The sequence below is a fragment of the Bufo gargarizans genome, chromosome 1, assembly GCF_014858855.1.
Source record: "Bufo gargarizans isolate SCDJY-AF-19 chromosome 1, ASM1485885v1, whole genome shotgun sequence".
Classification (NCBI taxonomy): Eukaryota; Metazoa; Chordata; class Amphibia; order Anura; family Bufonidae; genus Bufo; species Bufo gargarizans.
This window is the reverse complement of record NC_058080.1, coordinates 547,522,627-547,539,020: the sequence shown is the minus strand read 5'-3', so window position 1 is coordinate 547,539,020 and position 16,394 is coordinate 547,522,627. Positions and strand designations below refer to the sequence as shown.

General features: G+C 48.7%; 1 protein-coding gene across 3 annotated transcripts in view; it reads left to right on the top strand.

Annotated features, from left to right (window-relative positions):
- ARVCF (ARVCF delta catenin family member) overlaps positions 1–16,394 on the top strand; it is a 574,725-nt gene that overhangs the window by 433,365 nt on the left and 124,966 nt on the right. The window contains exon 1 of one of the 3 annotated variants that reach the window (XM_044275581.1): positions 11,278–11,596. The exons of the other annotated variants lie outside the window; for them this stretch is intronic. Within the exon in view, the coding sequence (XP_044131516.1) occupies positions 11,576–11,596 (21 nt within the window). The 5' untranslated portion in view covers positions 11,278–11,575. Of the gene's footprint in view, positions 1–11,277; positions 11,597–16,394 lie in introns of those variants that run through there. 3 annotated transcript variants of the gene reach the window in all.

Genomic DNA, 16,394 nt, shown 5'->3' with positions numbered 1-16,394 from the left:
CTGCAATATATATTATTAGCTCAACCTGCGCTAAATTGCGTGCAATTGTTTGGATGCTGCTAACAGTGACACAACCTATGCTACATCTGTTGTTTTACATTAGCGCATCCTAAATGTGACATTCAGCACAATTGTTTGGCCGCTGGTGACAGCGACATTACCTGCGCTACATCTCCTGTATAACGTTTGCACATCCTAAATATCTGTGACATTCAGTAAAAAAAAAAATCGCCGCTGCTGATAGCGACATTATCTGCGCTACATCTCCTGTATAACGTTTGCACATCCTAAATATCTGTACAACCTACTTAATCATCCAAAGGATGAGCTAGATGTGTGACGAAATATTATAACAATACCAATTAAACCAAAGAACACACATATAAGGTAATGACAAAGGTAAGACCTCTCTTCTGGGTGTAGGGCTGACGTAATTGGCGCAGGCGCACTGAGGAAGGAGCGGCCGTCCTTCTCTCAGAGCGCCTGCGCCGAATGACGACCGGTGCGGCGCAGGCGCGGGATTTGAGGCTGCAGGCAGGGCCAGCGAGAGGAGGAGGAGAGCGCTCGCTGGCCCTGTCAATCAAGTGGAGGAGGGGGCGTTTTTCAAACAGAGGATGCGGCGGCTACCAGCAAGTCCGCCCAACTTGCTGGTAGTGAAGAAATTTACATATAATAAAAGTAAGTTTTTTACTGTAATTACTGCACAGCCCGAGTTAAGAGGGGCATATATGGAATCTGCTTACATTAACAAATATAATAAGTCAAAAACTGAAAATTGGGGGTTGGAGGGTGACAGAAGCCCTTTAAGCACCAACCTGTCTTCCACAAAGTCCAGTCTCAATTCTGTCTGGTCAACAGAATTCTCACCCTGATCTTCCTTCCTCCCACTATGGAGAGTCTTGGCAAACAAGTGGTCCCACACTCAGATATTCCGAGGAGCTCTTTTCAGTGCCACTCCTTGATTTGGGCCTCAGCTTGAAGAGGGACATGAGGAGATCTTGTGCACCGATTCCCAAACTCTTGAGCATCCACAGTCAGAAGATGATGAAGACATAGTTGTCAATAAGTGAGGTTGTTGTTAGGTCAGCAAGTCAGGAGTATGACCAGAGTGAGTAAGTGGAAGAGAAGAGGAGGTGGTGGACGATTAAATCACTGGTCCAAGCTGGGCAGGTGGCAAGCCGAGCGAGGACAGCAGTACAGAGTGGAGGGATCTGTAGCACTGCAACAGGCTGGAAAAGGCAGTGGGGTGGCAAAAGGGAGAAGGCGGGCCACACCAAACAGGTCCTCAACTGTTCCCCGGAGCACCCCCTTGCGGCAATCTCTCTTGCCAAGGGGTAGGTGCTCCGCAGTCTGGTGCTTTTTTGAAGAAAGTGCGGATGATAAAAGAATTGTCATTTGCAACCTGTGCTGTACCAAAATGAGCAGGGGCGTGAACACTAGCAACCTCACCACCTCCACCATGATCCGCCACATGTCATCAAAGCACCCTAATAGGTGGGCCGAACGCCTGGGTCCATAATCGGTGTCTGTGGGTCACATCACTGCCTCCTCTTCCCCTGTGTTACTGTCACGGATGAAGTTGCAGATAGCTGGAACTTATAAATAAACGACCGACTGGCTTGATCCCAAACTAAGGAGCAAGTAGGTGAGCCCTATAAAACCCTAAGAGCTCTCCCTGACTGCTATGCACATGCAAGGGTCTCAATGGTAGACGATTGCATGCCCACGTACCTAAGACTGTGTGACACCTGAAAACCCTATAATAGTGAGGGGACACGACCACCGACTCTCTGCACTTAATACGGACGGAGTCAGGGTCACCTAGAATCAAGCCAGCAAGGAAACACAATAAAGAAAAAGACTTATCTTGAGCAAACAGCAGCAGCAGCCTCCAGCAGTGAACACTTCATCCAGGAAGTAGTATAAACCGCAAAGTGAGGCAGTATGGGAGGGACTATAAAGGAAGACGATTAGTCTAAATAAGTGACACCTGGCAGAAGGAAAGGAGTTGACAAAGTGAAACCAAAACAAAGAACGTCATACAAGAGGTAGAGAAGAACGTCTGCCAGACCTTCTCACAGAACTGGCGGTGACAGTTACGTGCTGACCAAACCCCTGTCCTAGACGCAGGCCTGGATGCCTCCCGCCCTGCACCTGGACCTTCGAAAGCACCATCAGCTAGCACATTCACTTCTGTGTGCCAGCGCAGCGTACAGATGTCAATACCCCAGGCCTTTGAACGAAAGCACAAATACCCAGCCACCCACAGGCCATAGCGCTAAATGCGCACCTTTCCAAATTGCTGTCCCTGGAAATGTTGGCATTTAGGCTTGTGGACAGTGAAGCTTTCCGCAGCCTAATGGCATCGGCCGTCCCTTGTTACTCAGTCCCCAGCTGCCACTATTTTTCCCGGTGTACCGTCCCTTCCTTACACCAGCATGTGTCCCGTAACATCACCCGTGCCCTGACCAACGCAGTTATTGGGCAGGTCCACTTAACGACTGACACATGGACAAGTGCTTTTGGCCAGGGACGATACATTTTTCCTGATGGCATACTGGGTGAACGTTGTGGGAGCGAGTCATACCCTGGGATGGCACAGGTGCTACCAACGCCAAGGATTGCGGACCCTACTTCCATCAGGATTTCCGCCACCACCTACATTAGTGGCTGCAACCCCCCCTTCTCATCCACTTCCACCTCTGAATTCTCATCTTGCAGCACACCGCCGTAGAGCTGTGGCATGGTATAAGGGACCAGACTCTCCCCACTCAACCTACAACCAGGCATGGTTGTGTCTGATGATGTCCGTAACTTGGTGGCTGCTTTGGAGCTCGGCAAGCTCGCACACATACCATGCCTAGTCCATGTGTTCAACTTAGTGGTTCAGAGGTTTCTCAAAACCTACCCTAATTTGCCTGAGCTACTGGTGAAGGTGCGCCGGCAGTTGTAGATTTCTAAAAGTCATCTTCAACTGCCGCCGGTCTGGCAACGCTGCAGCAGCGCTTGCAATTGCCAGCTCTCCGACTGTTGTGCGACGTGAGCACGCGCTGGAACTCCGCGTTCCACATGTTGGCCAGGCTTTGTGAGCAGCAGAGGGCAGTAGTGGAATACAAGCTGCAACATGGTCGTCGCCTTTCCAGTTAGTTTCCGCTCTTCACAAGCGACGAGTGGGCATGTCTGACCTCTGTGAAGTTTTACTCAACTTTGAGGAATTAACACAGATAGTGAGCGGCGATGCTGCTATTATCAGTATGACCATCCCACTTCTGTGTCTACTGAAACGCTCACTGCTCACAATGAAGGCGGATGCTTTGCATGTGGAAGAGGTGGAAATGGGGGAACACAGTACACAGGGTGATAGCCAGACCACCCTCCGTTCGTCTTCTTTGCGTGAATTGGATGATGATGAGGAGGAGGAGCAGGAGACGGTTGTCTCCTCTACAGAGGGTAGTACCCATAGCAGGTTTATTCCATCTGTTCAGCGTGGATGGGCCGAAGAGGAGATTGAGTCATCCTCCTGATGAGGACAGCGAAGTCTTGTCAGTTGGGACTCTGGCACACATGGCTGACTTTATGTTATGCTTCCCCGTGACTCTCGCGTTATACACATTTTGGCCAACACCGATTACTGGTTGTTTACCCTTCTTGACCCCGCTACAAAGAGAACTTATCATCTCTCATTCCTGTGGTGGAGAGGACTATCAAAATGGTGCAATACGAGAAGGTTCTTGTGGAAAAATTGCTGGCGTCAGAGTAAGTACCGTAGTTCCTTGGGCAACCAAAGGGAGACGAGGGGAACACACAGCAGTTCTAACAGAGGCAGGGCAACACTCTCCAAGGTCTGGGACAGTTTCATGACAACCTGCCAGCACCCTCACTGTGATGCGAGGCCTAGTGTCACAAGGAGGGGAAAGTTTTGGAAGATGGTGAAGGAGTACGTAGCAGACCGTGTCAGCGTCCTCAGTGATCCCTCTGTGCCTTACAACTATTGGGTGTCCAAGCTGGACACGTGGCATGAACTGGCACTCTACGCCTTGGAGGTGCTGGCCTGACCTGCCGCCAGTGTTTTGACAGAGCAGGTATTTAGTGCTGCTGGGGGCATAATAACTGATAAGCGCATCCGCCTGTCAATTGAAAATGCTGACAAGTTGACTTTTTACAATGAACAAGGCCTAGATTGCCCCAGATTTCTCTACTCCACCAGAGGAAAGCAGCTGAATATAACAACACTTTAAATGTGGCTCTTATGGTGTATTGAATACACTCTATTCCCATGCACCCTTTCCACCAGAAAAAAAGAGGATATGGTTCAATCTTCCTTTTCTCGTCCTCCTCCTCCATCATATGAACATGCTTATTAGGCTGTCCTCGCTCCTAATGTTTTAGAGGGTCAGCTCAGGAGCAGACCCTCACCCCTAATGTTTTAGAGGGTCACCAGCAGGCCCTCGCCCATAATGTTTTAGATGGTCAGATCAGCAGCAGGCACTTGCCCCTAATGTTTTAGATGGTCAGATCAGCAACAGGCACTTGCCCCTAATGTTTTAGATGGTCAGATCAGCAGCAGACCCTCACCTCTAATGTTTTAGAGGGTCAGATCAGCAGCAGGCCCTCGCCCCTAATGTTTTATAGGGTCAGATCAGCAGCAAACCCTTGCCCCTAATGTTTTTGAGGGTCACCAGCAGGCCCTTGCCCCTAATGTTTTTGAGGGTCACCAGCAGGCCATCAATCATAATTTTTCAAGAGTGTGTATGATGCCCTCCTTTTTTGTCTTATAAAGGATGTATTGGAGTGCCGGTTCCTTGTCATTTTTGGCAGCCCTTTCACTTAGTGCATAGGCTTTATGAGTGTAGGAGTCCCACTACCTGAAATATTGTACCACAATGTGAATGAGGCCCTCCTTTATGTGATATACAGGTTGTTTCAGAGTGCCTCTTCCTTGTAATTTTTGGCAGCACTTGCACTATATACAAGTAAATATAAAGGAAAGAATGTTTCCTAACAATTTTTCCTCTAAAATCGATTTTATCTTCGGTTTGGTGCGTATTATTGTCAGTCTGTAAAAGTGGCGTACTACTCGGACAACATCGTTCCCAGCAGCGACCTGGGAGTCCAAGATGCATCCAGACATCCTCCCCCATGCTGTTCCCGAACCATTTCAGTGGTGTTTCCATCAATTTCTGACCTTTTTCTGTGAACCAGACACCCTCCCCTCTTCAGAACAGCGGGTGCCTGGTTTAATGCTCGGGTTCTCCTATTGACTTCCATTGTGCTCTGTAGAGCATCCCAAAGTGTTCTACTCGAGCACCCGAGCACTTTGGTGCTCGATCAACACTAATAAGGAGTCTCACAGGCCATGCAGTGCATCAATGGGAAAAGTATTTCAAATTAGCTCTCTTTCTATAAGGAAAAGAAAACTGAGCCTTTGGTGCCACCAATTGAAAGGTAGCTTTCCTTTAAGTCAATGCAAAAGAGGTAGAAGGGCTTAAGATATTATTGATCAAAAATATGTGGAAAGAGCTTCTAATTTTCATATAGTAAGTATAGCAGTAATGCAGTTTATATTTATTCATGTTTTCAATGTTTGTATGTGTCCTTGTGCATAAAGCAGTGTACTGCTACTTGTAGTTTTTGTCCTATAAGTCATTGTTTGACATTTGAAATAGATCTTGAATATTGACTTATAGGATAGTACCTTCCAACTGGTGGCATCAGAGGCACAGCTTTCTTTTCTGATTGGAAAGAGCTAATTTGCTCTCCCATAGAGTTCCCTTCACTAGACTATTGTGTCTATAGCCCATGATGGGGGCTGTAAAGCATCTATCTACATGCTGTTAACAATCACTCAGACAAGATGGCAGCCCCTATAGTGAGGTGGAGAAAAGAAATTAAAAAAATCTACAATAAAAAAAATTGTAGCACAAAGCATGAAATCTATGCACATGGGCTACTTTCACATATGCGCGAAGACATTTGACAGGCTGTTCTGGCAGAGGAAGAGCCTGCCAAAGTTCATCATATCTAGTATAGGCAGCGCACCACCAAACCCCATTGACTATAATGCAACCTGATGGGAATAATGACTGTTTCCAGCATAAGTGCTGGGATTTGGCTAGACAAAAACTGGTGCCCCTGAAGTGTAGTGCTCTCCATTAACTGCTTTAGGAGTTAAATAGAGTGTTTGCCACGCTTACACGGCTACCTCTCCATTCATCGCTATGGGACTGCAGGAAATAGCCAAGCAATCTCCTTTACTTCGGTGGGCCCGTTCTGGAGATAAGAGTGGGTCTCAGAGGTAGGACCCACACCTATTTGACATTAATAGCATATCCTAGTGATATGCCATCAATATCTGAAATGCTAATACCCCTTTATGGTGCCCATATTCATGAAACCATTTGCAGCGGAACCAGACCGCTGAACATACAGTGGTCCAGATTTACTAATGTGTCTGCACCAAAAAGCGGTCTAAAAAGTGGCTTAGTGGAAAGGGTGGGTGCGGAACTAAGATATGGCATTTTGGGCCAAAATTAAACCACAATTCTGGAGTAAAAACCTGAAAGTAAGGCCTCATTCACACAGCCATATTTTCGGTCCACGTCCGTTCTATTGGGGCTGCAAAAACTGCCGACAGCACATCGATGTCATCAGTGTGGCATCCGCATCCATGTGGCCGTGCCGCAAATGAGAGAACATGCCCTATTCTTATCCATTATGGGGACAAGAATAGGTGTTTTGACAATAAGACCTGTGGAAAGTGTGGGATGCACATGGCCGGTGTCTACGGTTTGTGGACCGCAAAATGCACATACGGCTGCGTCAATGTAGCCTAAGGCCTCATGCACACGACTGTATGTATTTTGCGGTCAGCAAAAAATACGGATGACGTCCGTGTGCATTATGTATTTTGCGGAACGGAACAACCAATAGAACAATACTGTCCTTGGCCGTAATGCGGACAATAATAGAACATGTTCTATTTTTTTCCAGAACGGAAATACGGGCTCACGCACCGTATACAGAACCATTCATTTCAATGGGTCTGCAAAAAAAAATGGAAGTTACTCCGGGTGCATTCAGTTTTCGTATGTCCATATTTCCATTTTGCAAAAAAAATAGAACGTGTCTTATTATTGTCCGCATTACGGACAAGGATAGTACTGTTCTATTAGGGGCCAGCTGTTCCGTTCCACAAAATATGGAATGCACACGGACGTCATCCGTATTTTTTGCGGACTGCAAAATACGGTCGTGTGCATGAGGCCTAAGTCAGAGAAAAGTGTCCATATCTGCACCAGATTTATCCTCCAGCCTGAGCTCCTGTGATAAATCTGGTCTAGACAGCCTGTCTACGCTTATGCCATCTACAGGATTAGTAAATCTGGAGAATCCCAATTCTACACCCCTTCCCCTCCTCCCCCGATAAATGATGTCAGGGAAGAGAAGGATCAGATTTCAGCACCCAATCCTGTGGTTCTCCAAGGAGGTAAGTTGCCTCCAGCAGTGTCTCACAGAGGTTTTCTCCTCTCTGCCTGCTGAAAACACTTACATGCTTGTATGGCAGAGTTGGTAGAGGTAGGTGCCGGCAGACATTTATTGAGGGGTTATGGGCACCTTAAGATTGGACCCCGGAGACATTTACATGAAACCCTGGTATATTTCTCTGTTTTAATCTTTACAGAGAACTTGCCACTATCCTGAACTGTCTATTGTAGTAAATACTGTACTTGTATTTCCCATAAGAAAACAATTCTGGATGTTCTCTGTTAAAGGGGTTGTCTCATAGACAATATGCCCCCATTGTCACCGCTGGGACCCGCACCTATATGAAGAACGGAGCCCCACAAGGACTCCGGTCCGTCTACTACCAAGCCGGCTCTCCATAGAAGTGAATGGGAGTATACCACGCATGCGCGGCCCCGCTCCCATTCATTTCTATGGGCCCGACGGAAAAAGCCGAGCAAGCGCCCTCCTTCGCTTGTGGGGCTCCGTTCTCTATATAAGACAATGGGGGCATATCCTAGCGATATGCCCCCATTGTCCATGATAAGACAACCCCTTTAACTTTGTGCTGTTCCTCTGTTATTCCTCCTCAAAATATATGCATGAATTGACAACTGGGTGTCACTATTCCCTTTATCAAAGGAGCTTGTAAGGCTCCTTTCACACTAGCGTTCGTCGGTCCGCTCGTGAGCTCCGTTTGAAGGAGCTCACGAGCGGACCCGAACGCCTCCGTCCAGCCCTGATGCAGTCTGAATGGAGCGGATCCGCTCAGACTGCATCAGTCTGGCGGCGTTCAGCCTCCGCTCCGCTAGCCTCCGCATGGACAGGCGGACAGCTGAACGCTGCTTGCAGCGTTCAGCTGTCCGCCTGGCCGTGCGGAGGCGAGCGGATCCGTTCAGACTTACAATGTAAGTCAATGGGAACGGATCCGCTTGAAGATGTCACCCTGTGGCTCAATCTTCAAGCGGATCCGTCCCCCATTGACTTTACATTGAAAGTCTGAACGGATCCGCTCAGGCTGCTTTCACACTTAGAATTTTTTCTAAGTTATTAATGCAGACGGATCCGTACTGAACGGAGCCTCCGTCTGCATTAATATGATCGGATCCGTTCAGAACGGATCCGATCGAACGCTAGTGTGAAAGTAGCCTTAATTTGTGTAACAAGGCGGACGGCACACAGATAACATACGTATTTTGTGGATCGCAGAATGGATACAGTTGTGTGCATGATCCCTAAGGCCCTGATTATTTTACAGTCTAAAAATTGTGGATTCGCCAAACATGGATGCTGGCCATGTACATTCTGCCCAAAATAGGACAGTCCTATCCACAATAATAGGACATGTTCTATATTTTTACGGGCAGCAAATGGTGTGCTGTCTGCATTTGTTTGTGGCCCGAATGAAGGAAATGGGTCTGCCTCCGACCCGCAAAGAATGCGGTCAGAAAGTAGGTCTGGGTGCATGAGCCCTAATGTGAGGGGCCATTGCTGCTTCCAGTCTCTAATAAACTATGAAGTGGCCCCCGCTGTACGGAGGGTGAGGCGGCAGTCTCTAATAAACTATGAAGTGGCCCCCACTGTACGGAGGGTGAGGCGGCAGCCTCTCTCTAATAAACTATGAAGTGGCCCCCGCTGTACGGAGGGTGAGGCGGCAGCCTCTCTCTAATAAACTATGAAGTGGCCCCCGCTGTACAGAGGGTGAGGCGGCAGTCTCTCTCTAATAAACTATGAAGTGGCCCCCGCTGTACGGAGGGTGAGGCGGCAGTCTCTCTCTAATAAACTATGAAGTGGCCCCCGCTGTACGGAGGGTGAGGCGGCAGTCTCTCTCTAATAAACTATGAAGGGGCCCCCCGCTGTACGGAGGGTGAGGCGGCAGCCTCTCTCTAATAAACTATGAAGTGGCCCCCGCTGTACGGATGGTGTGGCGGCAGCCTCTCTAATAAACTATGAAGTGGCCCCCGCTGTACGGATGGTGTGGCGGCAGCCTCTCTCTAATAAACGATGAAGTGGCCCCCACTGTACGGAGGGTGAGGCAGCAGTCTCTCTCTAATAAACTATGAAGTGGCCCCCGCTGTACGGAGGGTGAGGCGGCAGTCTCTCTCTAATAAACTATGTAGTGGCCCCCGCTGTACGGAGGGTGAGTGGGCAGTCTCTCTCTAATAAACTATATAGTGGCCCCCGCTGTACGGAGGGTGAGGCGGCAGCCTCTCTCTAATAAACTATATAGTGGCCCCCGCTGTACGGAGGGTGAGTGGGCAGCCTCTCTCTAATAAACTATGAAGTGGCCCCCGCTGTACGGAGGGTGAGGCGGCAGTCTCTCTCTAATAAACTATGTAGTGGCCCCCGCTGTACGGAGGGTGAGGCGGCAGTCTCTCTCTAATAAACTATGAAGTGGCCCCCGCTGTACGGAGGGTGAGGCGGCAGTCTCTCTCTAATAAACTATGTAGTGGCCCCCGCTGTACGGAGGGTGAGTGGGCAGTCTCTCTCTAATAAACGATATAGTGGCCCCCGCTGTACGGAGGGTGAGGCGGCAGCCTCTCTCTAATAAACTATATAGTGGCCCCCGCTGTACGGAGGGTGAGTGGGCAGCTTCTCTCTAATAAACTATGAAGTGGCCCCCGCTGTACGGAGGGTGAGGCGGCAGCCTCTCTCTAATAAACTATGAAGTGGCCCCCGCTGTACGGAGGGTGAGGCGTCTCTCTAATATGAAGTGGCCCCAGCTGTACGGAGGGCAGCCTCTCTCTAATAAACTATGAAGGGGCCCCCGCTGTACGGAGGGTGAGGCGGCAGTCTCTCTCTAATAAACTATGAAGTGGCCCCCGCTGTACAGAGGGTGAGGCGGCAGTCTCTCTCTAATAAACTATGAAGTGGCCCCCCGCTGTACGGAGGGTGAGGCGGCAGTCTCTCTAAGGCTCCATTCACACGTCCGCAATGTGTTTTGCGGATACACGGAGACACGGATCCGCAAAACACGGAAAGCGGCAATGTGCGTTCCGCATTTTGTGGACCGCACATTGCAGACATAATAGAATATGCCTGTTCTTGTCCGCAATTGCGGACAAGAATAGGACATGTTTTATTTTTTTGCGGAAACGGAAGCACGGATGCGGAAGTGCGGATCCGCAAATGTAGATGCGGACAGCACATTCCGTCCCCATAGAGAATGAATGGGTCCGCACCCTTTCTGCAAAATTGCGGAAAGGATGCGGACCCATTTTGCGGACGTGTGAATGGAGCCTAATAAACTATGAAGGGGCCCCGCTGTACGGAGGGTGAGGCGGCAGCCTCTCTCTAATAAACTATGAAGTGGCCCCCGCTGTACGGAGGGTGAGGCGGCAGCCTCTCTCTAATAAACTATGAAGTGGCCCCCGCTGTACGGAGGGTGAGGCGGCAGTCTCTCTCTAATAAACTATGTAGTGGCCCCCGCTGTACGGAGGGTGAGTGGGCAGTCTCTCTCTAATAAACGATATAGTGGCCCCCGCTGTACGGAGGGTGAGGCGGCAGCCTCTCTCTAATAAACTATATAGTGGCCCCCGCTGTACGGAGGGTGAGGCGGCAGCCTCTCTCTAATAAACTATGAAGTGGCCCCCGCTGTACGGAGGGTGAGGCGGCAGCCTCTCTCTAATAAACTATGAAGTGGCCCCCGCTGTACGGAGGGTGAGGCGGCAGTCTAATAAACTATGAAGGGCCCCAGTGCCCGCGGCACACACCACGTTCCCGCACGGCTCTGCTGCTGGGTGTGGCCTGAGCACTTTACTCAGCTCCCAGCTGTGACCGTCTATCTTCTCCCACCCTCAGAGGAGGGGGCCTGGCTCTGCTGGCGGCGGGGCGGCAGTCTGGCAGACACAGGAGAAGGGGAATGTGAGCGCCTACAAAGGCTCCTCCGTGCTCGTGTGTGTTACCCGGACGTTTCGGATTTGGGGATTTTACAGCGGCGGCCCGTGTGTTCATGCGGAGGAGGCGCGGCACCGCGGCGGTTTATCACTGAGGTGGAATAAAGCAGCAGAGGCTGTCACCGTCTGTAGTGACCTGTGGCCGTGCACGGAGGCTGCACCCCAGAGCTGCATAGATGCCTGCAGAACTCCAACAGGTCAGTCTGCCTCCATGCTCCGTGTGTGGGGAGAAGTTCACACACAACTTCCAGACGGTGACAAGTTTGACTAGTCCCCCCCTCCCCATGTGTAGGGGTGGGGGCCGACCCCCTGACTGTGGGGCAGCACGCTGTGCATACTTTACATTCCTGCTTCTGTGGGGGAGGCATTGTAGGCAGCCGTGCACCTGGTCGGACGGTGCGTTCTTTCTCATGGAGTTGTGTGGACTGGGAGGCTTCTCATACCTTGCTGCAGCTTGTCTCCTCCAGGAATAGCAGAGCGGAGTTTGTATTGGGCACCACTGGCTAGATGGCCATTACATGTTGCTTTTACTCCCTGCATTAATTCAGCAATCCAGCTCTGCTACATCTGACTGGTAACATTGGAATCTGGCAGAGATGCATTTCCCTTCATCTCACCAGTATGTAGCATGCTTGTGATGTCCTGTGTAGGCCGGTTATACCCTGCTGCACAGGGCAAGGGCACACTGGCATTAGAAGGGAGGCAGATTCATTCCCTGCATGACATTGTGCTTGCTGCACTGTGTGGTGTGTGCCACCCTGCATCTGGGCACAGCAGTCTATTAAACTTCTGAAGGAGTATCTCTCATTGGCCCTGCATAGCAATATTTAAAGAACTTGTCAGCTCAGAATCCCCCCCCCCTCCATTGCCAGAAAGCCGATATGTAGATGCATCTCCTGGTATAAGGCTGCGTCCCGTCGCCACATCCGCTTTGTAATTTAATATCTTGAAAGCAGAAGAGATTATGCCATGTTGTTTCACCAATCAATATTTGCATCCATGAGATTGCATTTCACTTTTACTACCTAACTCATTAGTATTGGAAACGGCTTTGTAGAGCCTGATGGGGCGGTAAGATTTTTATACAGTGACGGCATCTTTTATGTACACGTCGAAACTGCCCTATAAAGTAGTCTGATGCCTCGGGATCGTCCAGCGGCGGTAGATTAGCCTTACGTGACTGTCCATTGTGTTGTCAGTGGGACACTTACTGTAATATCGGGACCAATCCCTAGAATTTTGCAACCGGTCTGATCTGTTCATGTCTGTGACTCTTTATTCTCTGGCCACTAAAGCAGCGGATTGCCTCCGAGCATGGTCTCACTGCCTCGTAAGTCCCCCCTATTCCTCTGTCCTACCTGGTGCCCCGACTGTTTGAATTTTGCCCAATGTGTTGCAAAACACTTGCTGTTGGTATAATGCATATTTTTCATGTCTTGCATTATGTTATGCAGATGGACTCTGAGAATCCAGGTCTCTGGTATGACTCTAATACATCCTCGCCAGTTCTCATCTGCTTCAGTGTCGGTCCAGACATAGGAATATCTGCACGTGTGCAGCTTTTAGCTTTTTCATGTTGTACATGGTGGCATTAGAAAACTAGGGGCCTTTCATCATGAACCGTCCCAACAGACAGTCCTCCCTGCTTCATGGCGGAGTAGTAGTGACAAATTGCAGGGTGTGTAGTGAGCACTGGGAGGCGTTAATTACTTTGTAGTATATTTAGTATTGACCCTTTACTACAGGGCAACAGATATGGTAGTCAAGAAAATATCTATTCACTTTAGCTAAATATTAACCATGACAGGAGCTGTTTGAGGTGGCCATACACGTAAGGGTGTGTTCACACAGTCTGTGATTGTGAGTAGTGTTGAGCAAACCTGTGTTTTTAAGTTCGGCATCCAAGGTTCAGGTTATTGGAGAATCCCATTATGACCGTATTTTTGGCCCATGTCATGTCCGCAGTTTTTGCGGGTTTCACATGGACCCATACCTTTCTATGAGTCGGCAAAAAAAAAAGGAATTGCTTTTGTGGGACTTGGCTGCAAATTATAGAACCAGGCCTATTGTGGACCTTAAAACGGGTATGTTCGTGTGCAGGAGGCCTCACTTTGTGAAGGTAGCCTTAGGACGGATGCGTTCAGTGAAACTCGCACCATTTTGCGAGTTCAGTCAGTTTTGTCTGCGATTGCGTTCAGTTTTTTCCTCGCAGGTGCAATGCGTTTTTCACACGTGTGGTAAAAAAACTGGAAGGTTTACAAATGGCATCTCCAAGCAACCATCGGTTAAAAAACGCATTGCATCCGCACCTGCTTACGGATGCAATGCGTTTTCACTAAAGCCCCATTCACTTCTATGGGGACAGGGCTGCGTGAAAAACGCAGAATATAGAACATGGCGTGATTCTCACACAAGCAGAACTGACAAAACGCCCCATGTACACAGACCCATTGAAATAAATGGGTCCGGATTCAGTGCGGGTGCTATGCGTTCATATCACGTATTGCACCCGTGCTGAAAACCTGCTCGTGTAAAAGGGGCCTCAGGGTACCTCCGCATACGCGCAGGTTAATGTGCAGAAGATCCACACGACGTGACATGACACAGCTCATCTTGGGCTACTTTCATGCCTGCGTTAGGTGCGGATCCTTCTGGTATCTGCACCAACTGATCCCCACATATAATGCAAACGATTGTATCTGTTCAGAACGGATCCGTTTGCATTATGAAGAACAAAGTCAAAACTGATCTGTCCTGACTTGCAAATTCAATGGGGGACTGATCCGTTTTTAATTGAACCATATTGTGTCAGTGAAAATGGATACGCTCCCATTGACTTGCATTGTAAGTCAGGACGGATCCGTTGGCTGCGAGCAGCGTTTTGGTGTCTGCATCCAGAGCGGATTGGAGGTGGAACGGAGCCAAACTGATGCATTCTGAATAGATCCTTATCCATTCAGAATGCATTGGGGTTGAACTGATCCTTTTGTGAGAGCCCTGAAACAGATCTCTCAAACGGAATTCAAAACGCCAGTGTGAAAGTAGCCTTAGGTGGTGAAGAGGGAACAGAGGCTTGTGCAGGTAAAACCCACACGCCTCTACCTTTTTCTAGCCCTGCCTGGTAACATTCGGTTATAAACACGCTGAACCCATAAACGTGATGGGGCAGATTTAATAATGTGTTATAAATCTAAGCAGCGCCATAGCAGCCATGCTGGTGCACACCCTGTGATAGATGGCACATCATGGTAGACGTGCAAGACTTTTCTCTAACTTAACCCACCTCTTGTTTGGCTTCATTTTGACCAGCTTTTTGTGACAAATTTGTGTCTAAAATGTAATAAATTTGGTGTAGTTGGCCAAGAAAATATTGTGAAAATGTGTATTTTCATGTTGGAAGTTAAAAAACTTACAATTGTCCCATAAAGCAGAGATCGGCAACCTCCACCACTCCTGTTCTGAAACTACAACTCCCAGAACCCTTTTCACTTCTATGGGATCTACAAGAGCAGACAAGCGAGCAAGCCTGGAGTTGTAGTTTCACAGCAGCTGATGTGTCCGAGGTTGCTGACCCCTGCCATAAGGTTTAGTGTCTTCACTCCCCTGCATAACTGAAACGGCACGGATCCGCTTTGCAACCCGTAGACTTTTATTATGATGGAATGCCTCTAAAGGCATTGCGTTATGGTCCGTGGTAACGGAATCCATAATGCAATTCTGCTTTTACCACAAAAGTGTGAACGAATTTCAAAATATGAAATTCGCTCATCTCTAGGGATACCGATTAGGCCTCCTGCACACGACCATAAACTGTTTTGTGGTCCACAAAACACTGATACCGGCTGTTTGCATCCGGCATTTTTCCTTCCACAGGTCTCGCAGTATATTACGAATGCCTGCTCTTGTCTGGGAAAACTGATAAGAATAGGATAGTGTTTTTGGGCAGGACAGCGGAATGGACATAAGGATTCGTACGGTATGCTACGTCCTGTACACATCTTTTGCAGCCCCATTGAAATCACAGTACAGTCACGTACATGAATTCTTGGAGCTGTAGCGGTCGAGCATGCACACCACCACTCCATTCAACTCCATGGGACTTGTTGGAAATACCCCTTGTACTATGCTATCTCCAGCAGTCCTATAGATATGGAGTGGCAGTATGCATTCTCGACATGCCAGCCCTTACATGTTAGTTGTGGCCCCCATTCTCATGATTAGTGTGGATCTCGCTGGTAGGACCCCCACTGATCTGTAGATTACTGGAATTACCTCTTTAACGTGGCCAGTTTGGCCGGCAGAATCTCTTCCCCACGTTATTGATGCTCGCTTATTACTGGTAATTGTCCTGTAATGTTGCCTATCACCTCTGTAACTCGCAGCAGCGAGCGATTAGTGCACCACGTGTGAATTGATGGCGGCTATAAAGAGAGGCCATGTGGGAGTGTTTCTGTCTACTGTAGGGCACGTAACGCATTTCACACCGAAGTGTTAATTGAAACTCCTCCATACATCTAGTAGATTTCAGCGTGTCCCCTCGGCTTCTGCAGAATACATGATCTCATTACACTGCACTTTCCTGTATGTTCTGATAACTCGAGCAGGTGGGTGTGTGTTTTTGAATAAGCAGGGTGTGTCGGGTGAATGAGACATGGCTGGGCGTCATGACAGCCAGGTTTACTTGTATAGACAAAGAAGAGAACGGCATCTCATTGATGGTAGCACAATGCACCCAGATGATATTTCATTCTTGGTTTCCAGATGAAAATTATTGATTGTCTTAAATGTAGTGTACATCCCTGGTGACTTCCCCTCACATCCTGCACTTTATCTAGACAGATGAAGGATGCGTCTTAACTTCTAGTGTCTTGTTCACGTTCTGCCTTTTACTTGTCTATTAGTATCTGTCACCAGAGTCTCGTCTGTGTGCCATGGCTGTCTTTGAAATGTCATTGTATTGGATCCTAGTCTCTATGGCCATACTGTCATCTCTTT